At 39.2% G+C, this 20,035-nt stretch overlaps 2 protein-coding genes across 4 annotated transcripts in view; one reads left to right on the forward strand and one right to left on the reverse strand.

The window, feature by feature from the left end:
* The window catches only part of LOC117263603 (uncharacterized), a 61,196-nt gene extending 47,447 nt beyond the window's left edge, over window positions 1–13,749 (forward strand). The window contains exons 31-49 of the mRNA XM_033637152.2: window positions 99–293; window positions 705–855; window positions 995–1,110; window positions 1,432–1,572; window positions 2,301–2,451; window positions 2,573–2,745; window positions 4,499–4,634; window positions 4,842–4,961; window positions 5,069–5,106; window positions 5,270–5,387; window positions 5,574–5,686; window positions 6,281–6,470; window positions 8,226–8,518; window positions 8,597–8,768; window positions 8,910–9,061; window positions 9,396–9,510; window positions 11,581–11,829; window positions 12,144–12,273; window positions 12,776–13,749. Coding sequence (XP_033493043.2) covers window positions 99–293; window positions 705–855; window positions 995–1,110; window positions 1,432–1,572; window positions 2,301–2,451; window positions 2,573–2,745; window positions 4,499–4,634; window positions 4,842–4,961; window positions 5,069–5,106; window positions 5,270–5,387; window positions 5,574–5,686; window positions 6,281–6,470; window positions 8,226–8,518; window positions 8,597–8,768; window positions 8,910–9,061; window positions 9,396–9,510; window positions 11,581–11,829; window positions 12,144–12,273; window positions 12,776–13,010 — 2,988 coding nt within the window. The 3' untranslated portion in view covers window positions 13,011–13,749. The remainder of the gene's footprint in view (window positions 1–98; window positions 294–704; window positions 856–994; window positions 1,111–1,431; window positions 1,573–2,300; window positions 2,452–2,572; window positions 2,746–4,498; window positions 4,635–4,841; window positions 4,962–5,068; window positions 5,107–5,269; window positions 5,388–5,573; window positions 5,687–6,280; window positions 6,471–8,225; window positions 8,519–8,596; window positions 8,769–8,909; window positions 9,062–9,395; window positions 9,511–11,580; window positions 11,830–12,143; window positions 12,274–12,775) is intronic.
* A 13-nt stretch (window positions 13,750–13,762) lies between these two features.
* Window positions 13,763–18,756, reverse strand: illr4 (immune-related, lectin-like receptor 4). 3 transcript variants are annotated; one of them, XM_078175453.1, is made up of 8 exons: window positions 18,625–18,756; window positions 18,384–18,461; window positions 15,836–15,946; window positions 15,451–15,528; window positions 15,253–15,324; window positions 14,958–15,124; window positions 14,716–14,840; window positions 13,765–14,616 (listed from the first exon to the last, which is right to left on the reverse strand). In XM_078175453.1, the coding sequence occupies exons 1-8, from the start codon at window positions 18,686–18,688 to the stop codon at window positions 14,445–14,447; spliced, it is 867 nt and encodes a 288-aa protein (XP_078031579.1). In that variant the 5' UTR covers window positions 18,689–18,756; the 3' UTR covers window positions 13,765–14,444. The 3 variants fall into 3 exon arrangements, with proteins under 3 accessions (XP_078031580.1, XP_078031579.1, XP_033493891.1); XM_033638000.2 differs by having other exon boundaries at window positions 13,767–14,634; XM_078175454.1 differs by lacking the exon at window positions 18,384–18,461 and having other exon boundaries at window positions 13,763–14,634.
* Between the last annotated feature and the right edge of the window lie 1,279 nt (window positions 18,757–20,035).

Genomic DNA, 20,035 nt, shown 5'->3' on the forward strand with positions numbered 1-20,035 from the left:
CGAACATTTTATCTCACTGCCCTTTGTTATCCAGATTTATGAATTGAAATGAGTATGAGGTATGGTTGACACACTGTCCTGTTTTTATCCTTCTGCAGAGCAAACATGAGATCATAAGACATGATGTCGTCCACAAGATCTGCAGCGACACCTGTTTTCTCCGCTTCTGCAACATAAACAACTTGTCCATCTGTGAGAACTGTCACTCCAGCTGCAGCAAACCTCTCATGCTCAGTACGGAGGACGGTAACAAAAAATTCTGCGATGCAGAGTGTCTGGCTCAATTCAAGCAGGTAACAGAATCCTAAAACATCTTAAAATTTCATAGGATATTTTTTTAAATATCTTTATCTTTTGGATGTTTTTTGTAAAGCTACAGAGTTACTTTTAAAGGCTGGTGGCAGTGTCTAGTTTAGTTCTTTGTTTATTTTTATGAGAATGAAACATGTAGGTAAAAGGTAATGATAAGATAGGAAAAAATAAAATGTTATTTAAGGTCCATGCTTTGCAAAATAAAAACACTGTGAAAAAACAACAAGAACAAACATGAAAGAACCTTTGTAAAAACATTCATATGTTATCCACTGTTTCAGTTGAATATCTCGCTGCTCTACAAGTTGTTCTAGATGAGATTCTAGATCCCCTGAGTTACACTGAGTCTGTGAATGGACTCAATATTCTCTCTGTGCTGTTTTTATTTGCAGAAAATCAAAACCCAGCAGCCGTGTTCCATGTGCCAGAGCTCCCATTTAATGTCAGATATGTTTGAAAACAAAAACAGTGAGGACGTAGTGGAGCTCTTCTGTACCTACAGCTGTGTGATGGCATCCAAGATCCAGGCTGTCAGCGCATCAGGTACTGGACGATAACTTACTCCCATGAAACCTCAGAGCTATGTCTCCACTCTGAGGTGGTTCATTGTCAGTATTTGTGGTAATATTAATTGATTTTGCCATTTGGCTGAGTTTCTGTCATGAAAATCTTTTCTCCTCAGGTATTCCACTGAATTGTGACCACTGTGGTAAGACTACACTACCAGCCTGCCACCTCGCCATGTCGGATTTTTCCGTCAAAAACTTTTGCACTCTAACCTGTGCTATGTCTTTTAAGGTAAATCCACCTGAAGCTTATACAACATTCAAAACGCTAAACATTATGTATGTACACTTATCCTACCAACAAAAGTACCAATACAGGTTGTTCCTCTGTGCCAAAGGCCCTCACTGTAGCCCCAAAGCTATTAAAAAAACATAAAGAAGCCACACTGTTCCATTGGGTGACATGTTCCTTCATTATAATTAATTAACATGGCCAGGGTACTTTGTTGTAGAACATCACTTCACTCTTTGACCATATTACATTAGACACTACCATATTTATTTTATACAAATTTAAAACCTTTGCATATTGTTTTGTGTTTTTGTGCCACAGGAGAGCCAAAAAGACCTGACGGCTAACTCAACAGGAGCTGCTGACCAAACCCAGATTGATTACCACAAACCACCAGAAAAGCTGCCATGTGCCCAGTGTCGCCGCATCATAAAAGCTACACCCAAAGTCATCCAAAAGAAGGTGTGTTGGGTCTCAAGTAAAAGCTGTCAGGCTGTGATGTTGTAACATCAGTGTAAGGCAAGTTACTTTGAAAATGTAATACATTGCATATTACTACTTACTTTCATTTGAACGTTCTGGGTTACTTTACAATATTACTGTCAGTGTAGAGTAATGCTTTACTGATTGCACTACTTTTATGTTACTTTCACCAAAATAACTGGAGAAGTATGACAAAGCATTATTAGAGGGAAGAGGGTGGTGTTGTTTCATACCAGGTAACAAAAGCACTAAAATACAAGTTTACTGCAGTTCATTAAAAATCCAGTGGTGGGTGAAATTGTATAGTGAAATGAAGGCTGTTCTCCAAAGCACAGATCTGGCCCGTTTGTGCATTCACATGCAGCGGTTACCACTTTGTATAGAACAATTAAATAGCCTAGACTTTTATAAATAAATGAACAGCCTTTGACAAACAAAGGAACAAAGTCTGATCAATTATAAGATAGGGATCAATATTTATATGCCTGTCATATGGAACAAAATAGACAACCGTCAGTGTACCTTGAGTCTAACCAATGGATCTAATTGAATCTAAAGTTATGTCCATTGATTTGCACCATTTTATTATGACAGTATTGACCTTTGAAGTTTAAACTTCTTACTGTGGTATATTAGAAATAATAATATACACTATGACATTTGTGTGAGTGTGTTAATTAAAAAACACTGTGTGTGTTTGTTCACAGGGCAAAATGAATTTTGTGTGTAGCCTCGCCTGTTCTCAAGAGTTCAAGAGGGTCAACAACATCATGGGCAAGTGTGAATACTGTAAGAATGAGAGGATCATCACAAACGTCAAGAAGGTTGACAGCAAAGACTGCTACTTCTGCAGTGACGGTAAGGGGTCACACTGAAGTGTCTAATGCATGACTTTGTAGCCTAGTTTGTGCTGTGCACTTGTTGTCAGTTATTGTAAATAATATTCTTACAAATATTACTATTCTTTCTCTCCTCCCAGGCTGTCTGAGGCTCTTCCAACATGAGCTGGAGAAGAAGTGGGGCGAACACTGCGGCTCATGTGCTTACTGCTTCTCCATCTCTAAGACACTGGTGACAGCAAAGTATGAAGGCATTGACGAGGAATTCTGCTCCGAAGAGTGCAGCTCAAATTATAACATGCTCCTCTGTCGTGTAAGTAGAGGTTGAAGTTCATCCACTGCACAAAAAAACCTGCCCATTGTAGATAATGTAGCATTCAAGCTTCAGGTGACTTATTTCCTGTTCTGCTTTTTTGTACTCTTCATGTTTGTATTAGCTCAAGGTAAGTACCGTCAACTTTAGATTAGATCATAGAAATCACACTATAAAATTACAGTTATTTAATTTTAAAAAATTAAATCTCTAGACCAGTGGTTCCCAACTGGTGGGTTGTGGTCCAAAAATGGGTCGCGGGTCCACTCTGGATGGACTGCAAGTTACTAGCAAACGTGTCAAGTAGGGCTGACCCAAAAAATTCGAAGCTTCGTTCAATTGCACAGGATTCGATTGTGAATTTTTTTTTTTTTTTTTTTAATATTTGGCCCTTTTTTTTTTCCTCCCATTTTTTGTGGGGGGACCTTGAACGCAACACCATCTCCGACAAGGAAATAGAAAGTCTGATGTGCTTGAACAGAGAGAACTAAATTATTTCAACAATGTGACTCAAAATAATGATAAGAGTTACTAACAGTTATCTTCTTGACAGAAACAGCAAACTAGCTTAATGGTCAAACACAAGTGTGACACGGAAAATGTTAAATTGTGTGGACCTTGAACTAATGACTAAGAAGAAATCTGGACCCTGTGGCCGGACCAGTTGGGAACCAATGTTCTAGACCACTTAATGAATGTATTTGTGCACAGTCTTGGACATGGTTAAGGCTCCAGTGGTGCATTTGCAATCAGTATTTGTTTTTGAATGGGACCAAAACTGAAAGTAAACTGGGACCAAAGCTGTTGCCTTTGCAACAGAATAGAAATGGAATTGTCTACAGACCAAATCACAGTGTATACTTACAATGATTTCATGTGCATAAAATCAGACGGTGCTGAGCAAACGCTCTGTTAATTGATTCATTTTTAACCATCTGAGTGTAGACTATATTTAGACTATTTTCAGTGTTTTACCTTTCCATTAGACAGCCTTCTCCAATGGGAAACTTGGCCCTGATATGAAAGACACCAGACTCCACTGGCAAAAACAGTAGTTTAACTCAGCAAAAGAGTTGCTAGTTTATTGTGTCCTGAATTGGTTAGTGTGTAAGGTAAAGCGGAGCAAATATTCAAATGTAGCGTACACTTACACAGATAATAATTATTTTAGGTGGCTAAAATATGTTTTGCAGCAGCTTCTGTCCACAGCAGTACATTGGTTAGCTTGTGTGGCAATAGATTTGGTTAATCAAACATGAGAGCAGAGTAAAAAAGTACATAAAATAAGCACAACAGAAACGTCAGATAGGTCCAGCCACTGTTTTAAACTGTATATGCCTGATGAAGGTCTAGTACCGAAACGTCGCAAATAAATAATTTATTGCAAGTTGGACAGTGTGCGGGAGTCCTTTTGCTACTTTTTGGTCTTTTTTCTCCAACGCACCTGTCTTGTTTTATAGATGTGCGAGATGCTTCCTTTGTTCGAAACTATATATCTTAAAATGTTACAGCCACAGCTGAAAATGACTCTGGACTCTAAAAAATTGTGATACACATTTCCCCATGTCATGACATTTTATAGACCAAATAATTAAGAGAATAATCAGCAGATAGACTGACAATGTAATTGTTAGTTGCAGCCCTACATGTATACAAACCGGCCTAAAACCTGAATATGTAAAAATGCTAATTAATTTGATGATAGCAAAGAGGTGCTCTGTCCCGACAACATGTTCACTCTGCTTTCTCTCAGGTTGCCAACTGTGACACCTGCGGTCGTAACGGTAAACTGCGGCAGAGTCTTCCCATGATAGGAGAGGTCAAACACTTCTGTGACCTGAGATGTCTCCTGCATTTCTGCAATAGAAAGGTCCAGATGGTCAACAAAGGTATGTATTGCTGTTGCCATGTGATGCTTTGTTTGCCTGTTTTATTGCGTACAACCCTGTTTATGTCTGATGTTGTGGTCCTTGTGTATCCAGAAGCAAACACGAGGGGAAATCAAACACAGTCAAACTGGACATTCACTGGGTTTTAATTACTGTAAAAAGTATTGTGAGATCAATCATTTACTCCTGTTTGTCTCCTGCCGACAGTCTCTTCACCTCCCAGATCTACAGGCACAGTGGAGTCCTCCCCCGTCATTGCTAATGTCATCTCGCTTGCTGGTGCTTTGGCCAGGCAGTCCAGTGCCTCTTCCAGCTCTGCACAGACTGGTACACACACAGACACTTCATATGCATATACCATGGAAAAACTATTACATATAATACATTAAGATGCTTCATCTCTGTTTCTCTGACTCAAACTAATATCTCCACAGTCTCTGTCCCTGACATTCAAACAAAGGTTGTTGGACATGTAAGTTTACTACAAAAACCAAGTCCTCCACATGATTGTCAAAAACTAACTCCTGTTCACAAAGCACATATATGAATAAGCCAAGATATTACCCATTCATGCTCCTTTTGATGTTTAAAATATTGTTATTTGAAGTTTTTATCAATGTTTTTCTGTTCTTCAGGCCAGTATTCAAACCGTCCCCACAGAGCTGAAGAACAAGTCCATGCTCTGCACACCGTTGGTCCACAACAAAGGAGTCTCCTGTACCATTCGGACTGTAGACTCAGCGGTACAGACAGGTAAAAATCACTTCCAGGATTTTAAACTGCTAAATACCAAATTGACTTTTTAGTGACTTTGACTCATAAAAGATGCATCCAGTACTGTGTTGGTTTTTTTTTCATATAAGGCAAATAAATATATACCTTCATTTTGAAGAGTTTTGATGTTGTGTCTGGTTCTTTTGTTGTTGTTGTTGTGTGAAGACAACGTCGGACCCAATGTCGTACCCCTGCCTGTCCCAGTGCCAGTGTACGTTCCTCTGCCGATGAACATGTACAGCCAGTACACGCCGAAACCCATAGGCCTGCCCTTACCGGTATGAAAAACAACCTTGAACTTTGTTAAACTTTGATCACATGAAAATATCAGGACTTAACCCTGCAAGAAAAATGCTCTAAATCTTTAAACTTATGGAATCTCTTAAATTTTGCTCACTTATCCACTGACCTTGTCGTGAGCAGTTTATGGAGCTTAATGCATGATTCAGCTGCTTTACGGACCTGCAGCTTTCTTTTCATTAGATTTTGTAAGATTAAGTGTACTGTTTGGGTCTAGTTTAATTTACACTAATTCATCTTTTCTCTGTCCATCAACATCAGTTGACATGAAAACACCGCCACAAAAAATAGGATCACAATATGTCTTTATCTACTCTTGATACTAAGTTAATATTCTAAGTTATGACATTTGAAAGATTACGGGAAAAAGTATCAAGAATCTCGGTTTTAAATGAATACATTTTGGCCTCAAGCGTCTTTGTAACAATGCCTTTTAAGGTACATAACGGCAACATCCAGCCTCAATGCCCTAAAAATGATTGCATGTTGGTTTGTCGGGATTAGGCAGCACAGCCTTTAGGTACCACTATCAGATTTTACTGACTCCCTCTCTCACACTGTCCATGCCACAGCTTCCTGTGCCCATATTTCTTCCTGACCCAGTGAGAAAAACTATGAAGGAGAAGATCCAGCCTGACCTGTTGGAGGGAGAGCTCAACTTGAAGTCTGAGAGAAAGAAAGTGCAAGATGAAAGAAACGAGAGAAAGGACCGAGTGGTGACAGAAGAGGCCTTAGACAGACAGGAAACTCACTCTCCAAAGGGTAGGACATTTGATAAATATGGTGGGAAGTGATGATAATATTACAGTTAAGCTTGAGGAAGGATAGCCAAGAGAAGGTCTTAATTTACTCACTATGTTTGTCTGATTGTAGTTAAGGGCTGCCATTTTGTTAAAAAAAAAAAAAAAAAAAAAATGTTTTGGTGCTTACATGTGCAGCAGAGGGCAGTGTGTTTATTTAATCAAAGTTTAAAAAAAAAAAAAAGAAAGAAAAAAGTTAAATGGTCTAACAGGAAAACAGTACAGCACTAATTTTAATTCTGTTCATGTTTTGCAACTCTTACCTCAGAGCACAGGATTAGCCAGAATTAAATTGAATTTTTAAAATAGACACATTGCACAGTTAGCTCAGAGCAAATTTTTATCTGCAGGTAAGAATTAAAACATACACACATTACATTACTACCCATACAAGAGGGAACATATGAATGTTTGCATCGCATTATCACCACCACATATGAATATATCAGTTTAAATATTGTGAACTTCATCTGCACCTACATTCAGTATGTTTTCCAAGTTGTGAACAGTTTCTAATATAGAGCAGCTCTGTGTGAGATAACTGAGGGAGGTTGTTTTTCTGCACTGATAAAAGGTTTCGCTCGTGTCCTTGAGATAGTCACATTTTTTAAAGACTGCTTCAGAGGCTATAACTCACAGTACACCCACATATGTGAGTCCTATAAATCTGTCAATGTTATCTTGATGAAACGTTTTTTGTATTTTCTCATTGTCCCTTACTGTTTTTTTACACGCTGACCGGCACACGTGGAAGTAAAAGCCAACCCCACATTCACTCTGTTTTGGCGTTTCCCCCGCTATGTGGGTGTTTTGTCTTGCTATATTTGCATTTCAGTGCTGTGTCTCTTGGATGCGTGCTGCTTATGGTCTGGCAGCTGGTTTCTAGCTTCTAATAAAGCCCCACATGAGCGCTGTGGGGGTACACACCCATATACGTCCCGAACACAGAATATAAGAATAAAATGAAATACAGTACAGGCAGAGGGCAGAGTGTATGAAAAATACACCACCACGTATTTCTAGTGGGTCACAAGTGATGATTGAGAAGGATTACCTCTGTATGAGTGCATTGTTTGTTTGTGGGGGGGTTTTAATAAGAGAGTCCTGCATTCCCTCTTTTTCTCTCAGTGATTATTGGTTCTGTGTTAGTTTGTGTGACATAATTCTGCTGCCATTTTGGCCAGGGCTTCCTTGAAATGTATTTATAGATTAGCCTCCTCTCTGATTTGATCCTAAAGGAGTACTTCACCCCCCACCTGATCATTTGTATATTTATTTCTCACTCCATGTAATGTTGAATTCATAAAGAAAACTTTGTTTTTCCTGCATGCCTCCACATTTAACCTAGAATCCAAAAGGCGAACATTATTGATAAATCAAAGCCATAGGGATCGCCTTTAACAACATCAAAACTTCCATTAACAAACTCTCACAAGATTTGTTCAATATAATCCAAGTCTCATTAATGCATTTGTATAACTATTTAAAACACTTCCACATGAACAGTCCTAAGCATCTGTTTTTGGATTCTTCATTCACTATGGAGGCATGCAAGAACAACAAAGTTTTCTTCCTAAATTTAACATAACACTGGGTGAGTAACTGATACACAAATCATCATTTGGGGGATGAAGTATTCCTTTAAGATCAAAAACATGTAGACTCTCTAGCTCCATATGGGTTTATCCATAATTTCTATCATCCTCATTATTTTCAGATCACACCAGTAACTGTCGTGATGACTTGAATTCAGATCATCAGGCCACTTTACACAACAAGGAAGACTCCTCCTCTGACAGCAGCTGTGGGTCACTCAGTCGACCGCACATCCATGAAAAACCCCCTCAGGTTTTAGAAGTGGGAATGATCAGTGAGCCTCAACCTGAGCTCCAACTTCCAGCGCCTCCTCCTCCTCCAGAGATGAGAGAGGATCCCCAGAGCTCACCAAGCCCTGAACTGGCCCCTCCGCTATCACAACAAAGTGTGGGGAAAGTCCACAACAAGAACAAGGTAACAAATTACCTGGGAGTTTAGAAGCTTTGGTCTTGTCTTTCTATGGTGTAATCTTGTCTCTCCTCTCTATGAAAGGGTCGTAAAATGCAACAGTTATCCAAAGCAGCTAAACAGGAGACATCTCAAAGAGACTCCTCCAAGGTCATATCGAAGAAGCACCACAAACTGAAGAGCCAGTGTGGAATTGACGCCTGGAAGAGATGGATACAGTGGAGAGAATCACAAACTAACCTGGACCTCGTTTCATGTATGTTTTTGTCTTTCTTTCTTTTTTTCAGTTTGATTTTCAGTCTGTGTAGGATTTGTTTCCTCAAAGCAAGCTTTAAGTTGAGTGTAAGTTGTTATGGGAACAAACAACATGTTTTTAAGACTTTTTCCCTCCTATTAGTTCATGCTGTGACATTAAAGGAGGATGTTCTCCGCTGCTCGTCAGCCGAGCTGAGCAGCAGCCTCTGTTATTTTATTACTGAGGTGAAACGACATGATGGAGAGCCGTATTCCCCCGACAGCCTGTTCTACCTCTGTCTCGGCATACAACAGGCAAGACGACTGCACGCACGCACATTTACAGTACAGGGTGAAATCCCCCTTCCACTCCCATCTGTCTTTACATGGGTTTTTTTGTCTTCCTTTCTTTTCGTCCTTCAATTCTCTGATATGTCACTTGCTGAAGAAGGGAATCATTTGAGTTGCACCTCTACAGCAGCGCCCTCTGCTGGAAGTATACACACACTACATTAACAAATAATTCTCTTCTTTTGGTCTTTGCGAGCGGCAGAACATAAGCCTTCAGAAATCATTTGGGACATAGGTGTATGTTGTCACACAGTCCTTGATGTTTTTGCCTGACTGTTCTCTTCTGTTTTCTCTTTAGTACCTGTTTGACAACGGTCGTAGGGAGAACATATTCAGTGATATGATCTATGCGAAATTCTCCAAGAAGTTCACCAAGATCTTGAAAGGTTTCAAACCCAAAATCACAGCCAGTGGTGAGTCTTTGTACAGATCTTTGTCTTTTTTCTGTCTCAGATTGACCAGATTTCTTAAAAAAAAAAAAAACAAACACTAACATCTGGCTTTATTATCCAGTTGGGAAGATTACAATCAGCATCATTCTTGGGTCAGATGACTCTGCAGTAGTCATGGGTATTTATTGGCTCTGGCTCGAATATTTTCTCTTTCCTTGCGATGCAGTGACGCACCGCCACAAAATACTGTCCATCTCTGTCCAAGCAGCGCTCAATCATTATTCTAAATATTATTCTAAAAACAAAAAACAGAAAGGCATTTGGGGTGTGCCATGTGCCAGATCATATTGTTCACAATAATACCTGTATAATTCTTAATATGATATGAAAAATTAATCTTGTGTTACTCACGATATTTTGATTGTTAACATATTGATGTCATACAGTTACCCACGGCAACAACAAGCATGGCTGAAAGCAAAATGATTACAGACTCTGTGGTGGTTCCAACAAGAAGAGCAGCTTTGGTTGTGTGGGGGCATCCTGAATGTTTTATGAACAGCCCTGGACTTCTCAGACTCTTTGAGCATCTAAGCGCTCAGAGGGAACTCATTCAGCGGCTCCTCCGGCAGCAGCGGAGGACACTTGAGGCTCGACAGAAAACTACCTATATGTGAATGTGCAATAGTCATGGTAGCAAAACAGCCTGTCACAGGTTACAGCGTGATGATTAGAGGAGAAATGGCGGAGCATAAAGTTCCAGGTGGGAAAAAAACAGGGGACATTTTTTGTATTTGGGAGCTGTTTAAATGTGTAATTTATGGTAGATTTTATTTTGTTGAACTATTAATATAGTTAACAGAATCTGAATCTCACTCTGAGTTACTACTGTTGTTTACAAACTAAAGAAATGAGAGATCATTTTTGTTGAGTTTTTACTGAGTATTTCAAGCCAAACTGTGAAAGTACATCACTTATTTTGTTGCAATTCTGTTCTTAAATTAATAATGAATATTATTTTACTAATTTATCATATTGTCAAGAATATTGTTATCGCAAAAATACCCTGAATTACAGCCCTGTGCTGGAGCCCGAGGCCCGAGGGGCCCGACAGCCCGACAGCCGCTGTGCCTCTCCCTCTCCGCTGCACCTCACTCATCATATTTTACTGATCCTATTTGCGCGTCCAGCCCACAGGTCCCGCCACAAACATGGACAACATAAAGAAAAAGACTGAAGATGGTGAACTTAAGACAGTGAGCAGTACCAAGGGAAAAGCTCAGTATTGGACAAAGTTTAAACTTGTTATAACCCTTCAAGATGAGCCAACCGGGTTTGTTCAGTGCAGTCACTTCAAAAAACAAAATAATCAATTAAACAACCCCAAAAATGCTTCAAACACTTTTCTAAATAATCTTAATATTGAATGGAAACGAAATATACCCACTTATGCCATTAAAAGGAGGTCTATAACTGCACAAATGTGCAGTTATAGACCTCCGACCTTATCTGGGTATAATTCGTTTCCTTTCAAAATTAAGATTATTTAGAAAAGTGTTTGAAGCATTTTTTGGGTTGTTTAATTGATTATTTTGTTTTTTGAAGTGACTGCAAAATATATAATGAATATAACTTAATACCACGCTAGAAACCCCAATTAAACTATTTTGATGTCTGCAACATTAACAGCCTACCTGTTTTTATGGGAGGTTTAAAAAAAAAAAAAAAAAAAAAGTCTGGTTTGTGTTTTTTCAGGTTCGGGCATGAGAATTCTGAAAACCTGCTGGGCCGGGCTGGGGCTCCACCCCCTCGAGCCAGGGCTGGGCCCGGGCCCAGATAATAGGCCCGTGCAGGGCACTACCCTGAATATTGTTTTAAGGCCATATCACCCACCCTTAAAAGGCATACTCATTCACTGCAGAGTTGTGTACATGGCTCTGGTCTACTGGCAATGGGAAAGGAGTCTATTGCCTATTTTTTGTGTGTTTTTTTTTTTTTTTTGGTTTTGTTTTTTTATGTTTAAAAAATCAGCATAAACACACTGATTTTGGTGGATAAAGGGTATAACTGCCCCTCTCCCTCTCTCTGCAGGCAATATCCATTCCTGCGTGGAGGAGGAGTATCTTTGGGACTGTAAACAGTTGGGGGCGTACTCCCCCATCGTCCTCCTCAACACTCTGCTCTTCTTCTGCTGCAAGTACTTAGGCTTCACCACGGTGGAGCAGCTCCGCCAGCTGTCCTTCACCCACATCAAGCACTGCACCAGAACCGACCAGAACAACACAGAGACCAACTTCCTGCGCTTTTGTCCCCCTACATCCATAAACAAAGCAGAGTCAGGTACCAGTGTGGCTGATGGTCAAAGTGAAGGACCTGGTTGTTGTGTTGTTGTAATATTGATTTAACATTTTAAGATATTTCTTACATTTAACTTATTCCAATTTGATCATTTTATTCAGGACATTTTGTTCAGGTGGTGTTTATGAAGTCACATAGTTTTGTCTAAAAATATCTCTTTGGCACTTTTTGAGCATTTAAGCATTAAGTGATTAAAGCAGGAATGTGAAAAATCAGCTACATGCACGTTTGTGTTATAATTCTCTCACAGACGTTTTGTGTGTGTGTGTGTGTGTGTGGTCATTTGTGTTGGTCAGATGCCGACGGCGTCCCAGCTAAGAAGCGTAAGAAAACTGAGAGTAAAGAGGGTGTCGTAGAGATGATGGAGAACACAGAGAACCCTCTCCGCTGTCCAGTCAGACTCTACGAATTTTACCTCTCCAAGTGGTTTGTAGCTTTATTTTTTATGCATTTTAGTTTAGTCATATTAATTGCCTCTTTGTCTACTGTATTTCTTTTCCTCTCATCTTAACTGCTGATGTGATGATAGGATTTAATGATCAGTGTGGGATTTTGAAGCCCGATAACGTTTTATTGTGATTTTGAAATGCTGTAATTTTTCACTTAGAAAGAAAAAAAATAAGCGCACCCAGATATTTGTTGGAAAACAGTCCAGTCTTAGTTTTGATTTTACACCCTATCCAAATAAACTCCAGTATCTTCAGCAGCTTCACGTAGGTTTAATCATTCTCAAAGTTTGTACCTTACCACACAGAGTACATCCAAGAGTCTGTAAATTACTCATGAACTTGTTGTATATTATGTAAGCTGTCAGATTGTGACGTCTCTCCTGTTTCTACACACAGATGTGTCTTTGTCAGATTTTTACCACCTGTCAGTCTCATCTCATCGACCAACTCTACTTTCTGTTCTCTCTCCTTCCATCCAGCTCGGAGTCGGTGAGGCAGCGAACCGACTTGTTCTACCTCCGCCCAGATCGGTCTTGTGTTCCCAGCAGCTCTCTGTGGTTCTCCTCCACCCCTCTGGACGACAGCACCATGGAGGCCATGCTTGTACGAATCCTCGCTGTCCGAAAACTACGAGGAGGAGATGGAGGGGCTGCAGATCAGCAGACGCCAAGTGACACACCGTTTATACCGGATGAGGTGGATTCAGAAGGATGAACGGCTATCGTCATTATTTTGTTGTTTTTGAAGAACTCTGTTTAAATTTTGAAAACTTAAGAGAAACACATTCTATCAAACAGAAATATAAACTACAAACATGACTTTTCTTGATGGGATCACCTGCAGGTTAGATTAAGATTAGTTAATACTGAAAGATCACATCCATGTTTTGTGATTGCTTTTATTTCTCTGCAGCCTGAAAAACTCTACCACCAGCCTTTATTTCAAACCATTTCAAATGTTTGGACATGGACTGTTACTGTTGCACAGTTTAGCTGCTGTTTAAGGAGTTTGGTTTCACAGAGATAGACTTTGACTGTGGCTTAGATCAAACTAAAAGTCTTCTGATAGATCTTGAAATTCATCTGTAGCACAAAGGCTCTGTAGTTCTTCATTAGGGCTAATATTCGTAATTAGTGTTTAATTTAAAGCTGAAAAACATGACTGACCAAGCGCCTGCATCAAACGGCTCTGCTCCCTTCACTCCAGCAGCTTTCTGTAAGCTTAGTGAATAGTCTCAGTCTGAGTTCTGAGCCATGTTAAAATATTTCTGTGAAACCAGCCTCTGATGTCTTTCAACTGTAAAAGGTAAAGAAAGAAAAAGTTTACATTACCTGCTGATATATACTGTTTGTCCAGTCTGTTTGCCTTTTTGAGTTGGCTGAATGTTGATGCTTTCAGCTCTGACTTGATTTTTAGTTATTTTCATTGTTAATAAATAATAGTTGAAAAGTCATCCATTTGTTTTACCTTATTACTGTGCTTATCACCAAACCAAACTTTAAAGTTACAGAGAACTCAAAAAATGCGACAGTTTATAGATGAAAATAGTTTTAATGCATTTTTACAGATGACCTGAGCTGTTGGAGCACAAATGGAAGAAGCTCAGTGAAAAGCTGGTTAATGCTGCACCTCGTCATACGCTGTCAAATCACCATCACAAAGCAGGACAAGCAATATACATAGACACAAACACATGCGTCACTCAGGTGGTTGTAATCTGCATGACTGAGAGTCAGTCTTACTCTAAAGTAGAACCAACCATTGAAAGTCTTTGAAATGTTGCGCAAAAGAGAATGTGAAGGTACATCACAGTGACATGGTTGTCATCTTGTGAGGTAAGGGTTCTGTTACCTTTGTTACCAAATTGTTTGTACTCTGTCCAAACACAAGATAGTTTACAACATCCAGGTTTGTAAGTGGAGGTGGTGCATTTGAGTCTGTAATCCATCTTTGGGCTGTTAGGTTATGTGGATCTGTGATTAGTTTGTCTAAATACCCTTGCCTGGACACTTAGCACGAACAGGTAGTACAGCACCAAGTGTTTTAGAGGTGCATACCCTACATCCTGTTCATTATTACCTGTACAAAACCAGCATTGCTCAACATTCTGCATCCTTCACTGAGCTTCTTTAACACTGAACTTACATTTCAGACACATTTTAAATGTCCAGGATCTGCTGGTTTCTCACAGATACTTCTCTGAGGCTTTTTACAGGCTTTATCAAACCAAATGCGCAGGTCTTCAGCTCCTGCTTTCTCCCCCATCCTCACACAGTTCTCTCCAGCAGGATCTTCCCCTTTCCAGTTGTCTGGCTCCTCGCTGCTCCAAAAAGTCAAACTGAGTTATTTGAAACAGAGAGAATTACTTTAATAAAACTGGTAACTCTAGTAATGGAAATTGACAAGAAGTGTGTCAAACCTTGTGTTCAGCAGTGAGCCGTCTGCCCACAACCATGTTCCCTCTAACTTTGAATCTGTCAGTCCAATCCAGAACTTGTCCTCAGGAATGTTCATTTTTTTTCTCAGTTTCAGCTCCAGGAAGGCCTGGACAGGAAAAATTGACAAAAAATGTCCATGTAACATCACATGACTTATTTGTGACAACAACTAACACGGAAACAAGGATTTGATCAAACAAGAGCCTGCAGCAGTGTGTTATACCTGTTCAGCTCTACTGTCTATCTTAACCAGGTCTCCCCCCGGATGTTGTCGACATTTTATTTTGCTTTCTTCCCAGGTTGATTTATCGGTGGAGAAATAATAGCACTGTCCTCCATGTTGCTCCCAGCCTTCTTCACATTTTGGACATGAGCCGTCTTTGTTGGAGGCTTTGACGAGATCACAGCAAAGACTTCAGTCAGGTGCAACAAATAACTGTTTACATGCAATCTTGGAGCAGCAGGGACTTTGAAGTTCAGGAGTTTGAATCAGACAGAAGCAACAATCCTTCACTTACTATTTTTTTCCCCAGGAGGTTGTGGGCTCATATGCTGCACCTTGTTGCATGACTTGACTCCACAGCATTTCTCTGTTATGAAAGAGGATAAAAACATTTCACTTTCATCAGTCATCCATCAAAAGTAGTCAGAATTAAAATGTGTTAAATCCAAAATGTGACATGTTTGAAAGTGACCTTGCAGCTGAAAAGGTTTACCTGTCAGATTTTTTATCACGGTGTCATGCTCATGCGTCAGCCTCTGGAGACGTTCCATGGTTTCAATGTTTTTGTAAGCTGATTGAAAAATGAATACACATGTAATTTATAGAGCTCATTTATCATAATCATTTCAAGATTAGTTGAGTGATATTATAAATGGAGAGCTCTACATAAAAACTGGTTTCCAAAAAAGTGACATTTGTTGCTGATTTAACATCGACTGTTCCGAAAAAGGAAAACATCAATCATCAATCAAACTGAACTTGAATCTTAAAGTTCTGAGCTGAGGTCACCAGAAAGCTCCCAGCTCTGTTCTTCAAAACCACCATCAGATTTTATATTTTGCTCTAAACTTAATTTACTTTGAAGTGAGCAAACGTACAGGTCAGGCCGAGGGCGATGGCAGCAGCCGTCAGGAGAGCACTGAGAATTACCAAGGCCACTCTCTCTGATGTGACCTTTGATCGTCCATTTGACTCCAGCTGTTGGGAACCTGTTGAACAGCAGAAGAGACAGACACATGACTTGCAGTGCACTTTTTCCATTTGACTGATTTCCTAGTCACAGTGCTGAGGAGAAACCAAGTTCCTGTAACTGGTGCAGGTTACTCAGATTTTTCCTGGAGAAAAACGTGGGTATGATTTCTTGGCTCAGCCATGTATGTTCGCACAACCAGGTTTCTATTTGGCTTTTTACAAGCATGCATGTGCAGGACAAAGACAGAGGACATGTCGCCATCAATGTGAAAGCAAAAGTTGAACCAACTGCTGTATGGAAACAAAATGTGTTATAAAAGGAGCAGTGCTGTCACACTAGATCACCCAGATGTTCATATTATTATGTCCACCCCACTCAAGTGAACATTTGGGTTATTTTTTTCAAACTAAACTTTCAAAAATTTAATTCTAAGATTTAAGTTTCACTATGTGTTTTTTTCTCCAAAAGCTGAGAAGTTTTTAATAGAAAAAATTCAGCTGGAGACCCTCTGCAGCATTAACAGATATGTTGAAACTTTATGATTTCCTGCCTAAAAAACCACAGGAATCAACTTGCTAACTCTAACTTGTTGTTTGTTGTCTCAAACAGTGGTTGCTAAGTGTCACACCATCCACCATCCCCCATTGACTGACGTATTATATCACATCAGAAATGTTGATATGATACATTTGAAGTGTGCAAATGTAACATATCAGTGGTTGGCCGATGCTGTCTTTTGGAGACACTTTTACAGCAACCATCTCTAACATTTTGCCTTTTCTCAGTTGCCTCTTTGAGCTGTTTGTTATGATGCTGCTTCATGTCTGATTGCTGTAACTTCAACTTCAGCTTATCTATAGTGCATTATTTATCACCCAGGGAGTCTCTGCACAGACATACAAATATGAGTCTACAAATATTTGAATGTTTACTCAGACAGTGAAGCTTCGAGGGACCACAGCACGTAGAAAGAGACTAACAGGAAACATGAATACTCTTTAAAGGACGACTTAACGTTGAATGTATGTGGTTCTTCTTCATGGTCAGTTCCTTATTTTTTAGTGGCCTTCTCTTCACACTTCACAGTGAACACTAGATGACCCTGTGCTCTTTGTGGTAGTGTGTTTATTTCTGTCTTTTTTTTTTCTTTTTTTTTTGTTAAGAGTTGAAAAGCAGGAAATATTATGAAAGAGGAATATGTCACCATGCCTGGTTTTCATGTCTTATAGCTGCATTATATGTGCAATGAGGTTTGGCCGATGATAAATGTTTGCTTTGTATTCAGTTTATTAAAGATAAAGTTCATGTTACGAAAAGCTTCTGATGATGTTGTTCACATTGGTAATGTTTTATATGTGTACACATGCATATATTTTTTAAATTCAGTAGCTGAGAAGTGCATAAAATGCTAATGTTCTCTTTATTATAACTCAGATGTTTTCATTTATATGTGTGAATCTGGATTACATGGTTTAAACAATCACAACTTTGACTTTTAAATGAACTTTCAACCCTCACATAGAATGAATTCTCGTAATATTACTACATATTCATAATACAAACAGTAAAGGTGGATTTAAAGTGAATGAAGTAAAGTGAATGAAGGAGCAATATTTTGCACTATTTCGCACTAATAGTTTAGGGCAGCAATTTCTCTACTGTTATACGTTTTGTTCCACACAATAGAGAATATACATTTTTATTTTGACAAATATATGAAAAGTTAAAGTGACAGTTCACCCCAAAATCAAATGTACATATTTTTCCTCTTACCTGTAGTATTATTAATAAATATAGATTGTTTGGTGTGAGTTGCAGAGTGTTGGAGATACCGGCCATAGAGATGTCTGCCTTTTCTCCAATATAATGGAACTAGATGGCACTCGGCTTGTGGTGCTCAAAGTGCCAAAAAAACATATTTAAAAAACTCAACAGAAATGTCTCTTTCCAGAAATCATGACGCGGTTACTCAAGATAATCCACAGACCTTGTTGTGAGCAGTTTCATGTAGGAACTATTTTCTTCCTACTGAACTACACCCGCCAATCGTATCACCATGCAGAAAGGAGCGTGCAGCTACACATAAACGAGAGACTCGTGACATTGTGGAAACATTAATGGTGTCCTCCTCTGCTGAGCTGTGATGTTAGCTGGCTCAGTGGCGTGAGGTGAGTGAGCAGTAGATACACACTTCTTTCTGCTCCCCCAAAAAATAAAAAAGAATTTGGCGCCACAAGCCGAGTGCCATTTAGTTCCATTATATTTGAGAGAAGGCAGACACCTCTATGGCTGATATCTCCAACACCCAACATCTCACATCAAAACCATCAAGGTTGATGAATAGCGCTGCAGATCAGAGACTGGTAGCTTTTTTCTTCAGGACCTCCATTTTCCGGAAGTCACAGTCTACCTTACTGTTTTCCTTCCTGTTTATCACTTTTTATATCACTAACCAGGAAGCTCTGTGGGTGGCTGAGTCTGCACAATCTTGACCTCGGAGTATGTGGTGTCCGCAGGTGAGGAACTGGTCTCTGCCACAGAAATCACAAAACTGGTGTTCAGTTAGCCTAACTGTTAATATGTGCTTACTGCTGATAAAGTGTTCGATTAAACATTCCTATGTCACACAAACAATAATAGCTTTCTTAGAAATGTAAGAGGACAGATAGATAGGGTATCACATTAAAGACTGACCGTGTGCATTTCTCCTCTCTCTTGTGAACTTGACATCAGAGTACAGAACATCAACTTCAGGCATTTTCTCGTTGTGATCCTCACTTGCTCTGAAGGGGAACTAATTTAACATTTCACAAAACACGGCTAAAAGACAGCTCCTTCCTGTCAGCCTAAAGAATGGGAAGGGCTTAAAGTGTTGCCCATGTGCTTTATTTAATTCATCAGGTCATTGAGTGAATGTCTCATTTCTCTTTTGTCCAGACGAAACACATTTTTCATGTTCTGTGACAATAAGGACACAGATAGATGAGGTTTTAGTCTGCTTTATATGTAGTTGAGGGTTGAGTTAAGTTTGAGGGTATCACAGAGGAGGTGTTTATAATATCAAATGTGAATTAAAGATACCATTCACTGTGAGCTAATCTTTGGTCTTCATTGGCAACAGTTAGAAATCTCCTTGTACTGACATGGAAATGCTTTGTTACTCAAATTTTCATAATTTCTCCAATAAACAAATAATGTTTACTTAATACATTTTGGGGGGTTTTATCTGCATCTCATGATTTCATATTAGTAGACAGACTTAGCTCACTAATCAGGCCTTTTCTGAAAAGTCCAGTGTGTTGGATATAGTGGCAGAGGTGAGGTTGCAGAACTGAAACTCCTATTGTGTGCAAAGCGGTGGCCGAGGCAGAAATCCAAATAGTGTTTGGGTTGTCCATTCTACGCTACTGTAACAAAACTGAAACAACATGGCAGACTCTGTGAGAAGAGGACCTGTTCTGTATGTAGATAGAAACAACTCATTCTACGGTAACGAAAACACAACAATTCTTATTTTTAGGTGATTATACACTAAAGAAAACCATTTCTTCCAATGGATGTCTTTAAATCCTACACACTAGACCTTTTTTTTTTACTTCCATCATCAAGAGTAACTACTTTCATTTAAACTTTGAAGTCAAGATAACTTATGTAATTTGGTCAATTTCTTTATATTTCTTTATATTGTTCCCTCCAGGGTGCCAAGGGATAATACACCAACTACATACAGTTTTTCTCTGTCGCTTTGGTACATTTCTTGATTCATCCTCAACATCTACTCAACAATAAATGCATTTCTTGTTGTAACAATTTATACAAACAGCACCACAGAATAACCTGCAAAACCCGGTTATGTGCTCAGTGTAATAGTGCACTCTGTCAGTATTTTCTGATGTAAAATATGGCTAAGGTTTTGATAACAATGCACAAGGCCAGACTTTTTCTTTATGGCCTTTATCTGTTCCAACAGTAGGGTACAAAGTCACACATTACTGTATGTGGGAGATTGATTGCAAGAGACTGGACATGATTCACATTTACACCTTTACTGTTTGCACTGCAGTCTGATGACAGACCATGACATTGTGATACAGTCAAGAAAATG

Source organism: Epinephelus lanceolatus, chromosome 16, assembly GCF_041903045.1.
Source record: "Epinephelus lanceolatus isolate andai-2023 chromosome 16, ASM4190304v1, whole genome shotgun sequence".
NCBI classification, from domain to species: domain Eukaryota; kingdom Metazoa; phylum Chordata; class Actinopteri; order Perciformes; family Serranidae; genus Epinephelus; species Epinephelus lanceolatus.